The sequence below is a fragment of the Sinocyclocheilus anshuiensis genome, unplaced genomic scaffold, assembly GCF_001515605.1.
Source record: "Sinocyclocheilus anshuiensis isolate Anshui unplaced genomic scaffold, SAMN03320099.WGS_v1.1 scaffold1746, whole genome shotgun sequence".
Taxonomy (NCBI): domain Eukaryota; kingdom Metazoa; phylum Chordata; class Actinopteri; order Cypriniformes; family Cyprinidae; genus Sinocyclocheilus; species Sinocyclocheilus anshuiensis.
Window position 1 is genome coordinate 926,568 of NW_015545562.1, and position 5,526 is coordinate 932,093.

At 33.1% G+C, this 5,526-nt stretch overlaps 1 protein-coding gene across 1 annotated transcript in view; it reads right to left on the bottom strand.

Moving 5' to 3' along the window:
- Positions 1–5,526, bottom strand: part of LOC107698368 (elongator complex protein 3-like) — a 21,794-nt gene that overhangs the window by 11,761 nt on the left and 4,507 nt on the right. Inside the window, exons 8-9 of the mRNA XM_016499343.1 lie at positions 972–1,133; positions 360–486 (exon numbers count right to left, since the gene is read on the bottom strand). Coding sequence (XP_016354829.1) covers positions 360–486; positions 972–1,133 — 289 coding nt within the window. The remainder of the gene's footprint in view (positions 1–359; positions 487–971; positions 1,134–5,526) is intronic.

The window sequence follows — 5,526 nt, forward strand, 5'->3', positions numbered from 1 at the left end:
AAAAAAGTATTATTATTTTTTCATACTAACCCTACGCTTTTGAACTGTATATGAATGTAAATGACAACAAAGACTTTCTACTTTAGTAGTGTTTCTAAACATCCCACAAAAGAAAGTCATACAGGTTTAGAACAGCATGAAGAAAAAGGTTGTAAGAGGACAGAATGTTCATTCTTAGGTGAACTATTGATGTATTGTACACCAAACTATTTTGACCAGTAAAACAGTAATATTACCAAAATATAAAATGACTCCATGATTGCGCTCATGCTTAATCATTTTGCCATTTTAACATTGTGTTTGGTGGCAGATTTTATAGGTGAATGCAGTAGAATTATACTGATCCATGAAGTACTTACTATAAACTGCTCCACATCTCTTTCCATACCGACATTGGGTAAGTCTGGCATCATGTGGGCTACAACTTTAAAACCAGCATCCTTAGCAAGATGGAAAGATTCACACACAGCCCGAACGGTATGTCCTCTGGAAAAAGTGAGTAAGTTCAGTAAGTACATTTAGTTCATAGTACATAAGTTCAATATAACCATGCCCAAGATACATGCAGTTACTAAAGAAATATAATCCTTAGCTTTGTAAGACAAAATATAAATGACCAAAACAAATTTTAAATGGGCATAAGGCTGTATATTCTAATTAATCATGTTTTTAACAAGGTCATTTAAATTCAGCACAGCACTTACAACTACACCAAAGAGTATAAGTATAGAGTAATTAGCATAGTAGCTAAGTCTACTAATCCCTCGAAGTGATTCCTAAATGACACATAATCAAGTGAGTAAACTACAATTACCAACATGAGCTAAAATCTGTTGGAACAAAATGGCTAACTGGAAGTCTTAACACTGATGTTACACTAATAGCATCCCAGGATCAAGTTTATCCAAATACTAAACACTCATCTTCTAGTCTGTGGCACGTCCCTTATTATAAAAGCAACAAACTCTGACCTGTTGGTATCACGAGCCACATCCTCATAAACACTCTGTACACCGATCTCTAGTCTGGTGCAACCATAGGCCAGCATGTCACTCAAGTGTCTCTTCAGGCAATAGTCAGGTCTGGTCTCAATCGTGATGCCGACACATTTGCTGTTACTGCGTTCAGAGTATCTGGGGAAAAGAATATCAGCTCAGAAATTCTGATACTTTTTTATATATGCATGTATCCATTCTTTTTTTTTAAAGAAATTAATAGGGACACATTAAATTGTTCAAAAGTGACAGTAAAGACATTAAAAATGCTACAAAAGATTTCAATTTCAAATAAATGCTGTTCTTTTACATTTTTGTTTCATCAAAGAATCCTGAAGAAACTGTATCATGGTTTCCACAAAAACATTAAGCAGGATCTGTTTTCAGCATTGATAATAAGAAGAAATGTTTCTTTAGCACTAAATAATTTCTGAAGGATCATGTGACAGAAAACTGGAGTAATTGGAAACTGGAGCTGGAAAAATTCAGCTTTGCCATCATAGGAATAAATGACATTTTAATATATAAAATAGAAAAGATTTATTTTAAATTGTAATACTATTTCACAATATTACTTGTTTTACTGTATTTTGATCCAAAAAAGCAGCCTTGTTGAGACATTTCAAAACCATAAACAAAATCGTACTGACCCTAAACTGACCCTGAGAGAGAGAGAGAGTGTGTGTGTGTGTGTGTGTATACACACACATACACACTCTCTCTATATATACATATATATGTATGTATGTGTGTGTAATGTATGATTGATCAACAAAATTAACAAAACAAACAAAAAAAAGACTTGAATTCATTGAATTCAATGGAAAAATCTTCCTATTACAGTTTCTGATGATAATATGAAAACTATTTTCCGACTGAACTGGTTTCAATTGGCCAACTGTATTGGTTTGCATCAATTTAATAATAATTCTGAAATGCATGGTTTTTGGCTTCCTGTCATGTCTGACATTGTTCTGAAGTTTTAATGGACATTTAATAGCCCAAAAACTCTTTCTGTCCATTTAGCTCCTGGTTCTATCCCCAGATTTCAGACAATGTAGTTATAAAAACCAACAGAGCATTTCTCATTTGTACTTATTCTCTTTATTTCTCTCTCCCTCACACACTCACACAAACACACACACATCCTCTGCTGAGATAAGCAATGGGCCTGAAATCGAACTGTTGTCTCCCCCATCTCTGGCTGATTAGCCGCCGGAACAATTAACAAACCCGCTGATAAGCTGTGGTGTGCCAACAATCCTGTGGACCTCTGCCTACGTGCACACACACAAACTCTCTCTCTTATCAAGAAAAACTAAATAACACAAAAAACACAGTAATAAACTAACAGCGCCCTGCAGTGTCAGTCTATCCACATCTTGCAATCATCCCTTTTGCCTTTCATTCTAACTTCAAAACGCTAGCTTTCCTCAGGGAGCTGATGTCATCAGGGTGGTCAGTCACCACTTGTTCAAAACTGATGCAAAAGGCTTTTTGAAAAGATATCGAATCTTATCAAACATAAAAAGATATAATTTTTTCAGTTTTGCTGGTGAAGTTAGTTGCACAGAAATCACATACGTCACCTTTATACATATTTAGACAGACTTGGACTAATGGTCAAAGTGAAAAGAAGGCTTTTATTTGCTTGGTTAGCCATAAATGTGCAAGTTAATGTCGGCTAAACTGTTAAATTACATATCAGGAGATGTGACTAATAACACTCTTTATCTTGTCATCATCATTTAAGCATAGAGCCCAAATGCCACATTCTGTCTTATTGTTCTGTGACTAGGCAGAAAGCAGAGCCAGTGCAGCTGCTCTGATAGTGGAAGACTGGTCCAAAAGCCTCCCAATACTGCCCCACTACCAAATTTGCTCACCAGGAGGTTTTTGGCACTGTGCTTTAACTGATCCAAGGCCTGCATTTGTTCATTTTGCTTATACAGACTTATATTATCCAACAACAAAAACACTGGTCCCAAGTCAGAGCTTATTAACTAGTGATTTCCCCCAGACACACATAAGACAACACAGCTGCTCCATCCCCTATGCTTTTATCTAACTCTCTAATTCCTGCACTTATTGACTGATCTTGGACCAGTTGTGTAATGGGTTGAAGACAAGTACATTTATGTGTAATTACTTCTGAAGAGTAGGCATTCATGATATACTAGTCACATCAGTCTTTGGTCAATATTAAAGTTTTTTTTATCTATATTGGTTGATATTGTATATATCAGCCGATATTGGATATTTATCACCCTATTTTTACATTTAGACTACCTTTGTCATCATCATGAAATGCTCACTAATAATTTATTAACACTGTTAAATGCACCCATTTGTAACCAATAAATATTATATTTCTGATATATATTATTTTTATGTTTTTTTTTTGTTTTTTTTTATGTACACCGTTATAAAAAGTATTTCACCACATTTCGTACTGTGTATAATGTATAATGGCCAGTAAAATTTAAATATATTATAATTTTGTGGTGCCTAAATTTTACATTTCAATTTAAAACGAAAAGGAAAAAAAAAACTTAATTTCAAGCAACATTTGATGATTGATAATTATTACAAAGACAAGCAACATTATGCCACAAAGAATTTTGTCTTTCCTTGGGTACCCACATATTCTATTTCATATTTGTTATTTTTGTTATTTTTTAGATAAATCTATTTCAGATTTTTTTTTATGTTTTATGATTTGATCTTTTGTGTTTTTTGTTTTTTATCCACCTTATTTTTCCTGTAAGAGCGGGCTTACAGGATTTACCATTTGTAAATTTTATGGGACTGGCTTCCGTTGTCAATCGCTTCCAGCTATTTTTAGCTGTAAAAAACAGCTTGTTTTTCTGCTTGATATAGCAAACTGGTGTGTCTTACCATATTATTTTAAGGTATTATCTTAATTATGAACACACTGGTTTGTAGTGCAAAGTTTTTTTTATCTATATTGGTTGATATTGTATATATCAGCCGATATTGGATATTTATCACCCTATTTTTACATTTAGACTACCTTTGTCATCATCATGAAATGCTCACTAATAATTTATTAACACTGTTAAATGCACCCATTTGTAACCAAGAAATATTATATTTCTGATATATATTATTTTAATGTTTTTTTTTAATTTTTTTTATGTACACCGTTATAAAAAGTATTTCACCACATTTCGTACTGTGTATAATTGTGTATGACCAGTAAAATTTAAATATATTATAATTTTGTGGTGCCTAAATTTTACATTTCAATTTAAAACGAAAAGGAAAAAAAAAACTTAATTTCAAGCAACATTTGATGATTGATAATTATTACAAAGACAAGCAACATTATGCCACAAAGAATTTTGTCTTTCCTTGGGTACCCACATATTCTATTTCATATTTGTTATTTTTGTTATTTTTTAGATAAATCTATTTCAGATTTTTTTTTATGTTTTATGATTTGATCTTTTGTGTTTTTTGTTTTTTATCCACCTTATTTTTCCTGTAAGAGCGGGCTTACAGGATTTACCATTTGTAAATTTTATGGGACTGGCTTCCGTTGTCAATCGCTTCCAGCTATTTTTAGCTGTAAAAAACAGCTTGTTTTTCTGCTTGATATAGCAAACTGGTGTGTCTTACCATATTATTTTAAGGTATTATCTTAATTATGAACACACTGGTTTGTAGCGCAAACAGTTTTATTTTTCAGTTTTCGTTATTTCCCTACTGCGGCTAATGAACCAGAAATCTCACACATTCACAGAAAACGGCTTATTTGAAGTTGTTGCTGTGATGTTATTGTGTTGAAAAATAAGGTGGATTATGTACACAGAATTATAAATAGAATTCCATTCACTGCATGTCGTACTCCGCATGGTTGTGTGTGACCAGTAAAATTTAAGTGATGCCTAAATTCACTTAGCCTACTACTTTTAGTTTTTAGTGTTGAATTTTTAATTTACTTAAAATAGCAGAGAATTTTTTATATATGTTTTAGGGATGTCCCGAGCCGATCTCAAGGATCGGGATCGGGATCGGGGCCAATCAAGCAATTTTTTAACTGATCGTTATCAGCTCTCCTGAGCCCGATCCTTATCTTATGTCACTTGTCATGCCGGTTTTGTGCAGCAGGAGACGGTATGCACCTTTAAGTGGGTTTGCCAACAGCCATTAAAAGGAAAAGAAGATGCTGAAATGTGCGTTTGTGACACGTGAGAAAAAGTGAGGTCTGTTCTAGTGCGTTATACACGTTAGAGCTTCCGTGTTCAGTATATTTCAAGCGCACTTTTGTAACGATCACTCATTCATTTATCGTGTACTTTTATCTGCCATCTGAGATGTCGTTGTTATAACTAATATGTTTTAACACACACACATATGCGCTTGTCTTTGCAAGAAATAGTTAGGCTATTTCAGTTATGTATCATCAAATGTTGCTTGAAATTAAGTTTGAATTCATATATATATTTATACAGTATATATATATATATATATATATATATATATATAAAGTTGTGCTCAAAAATAT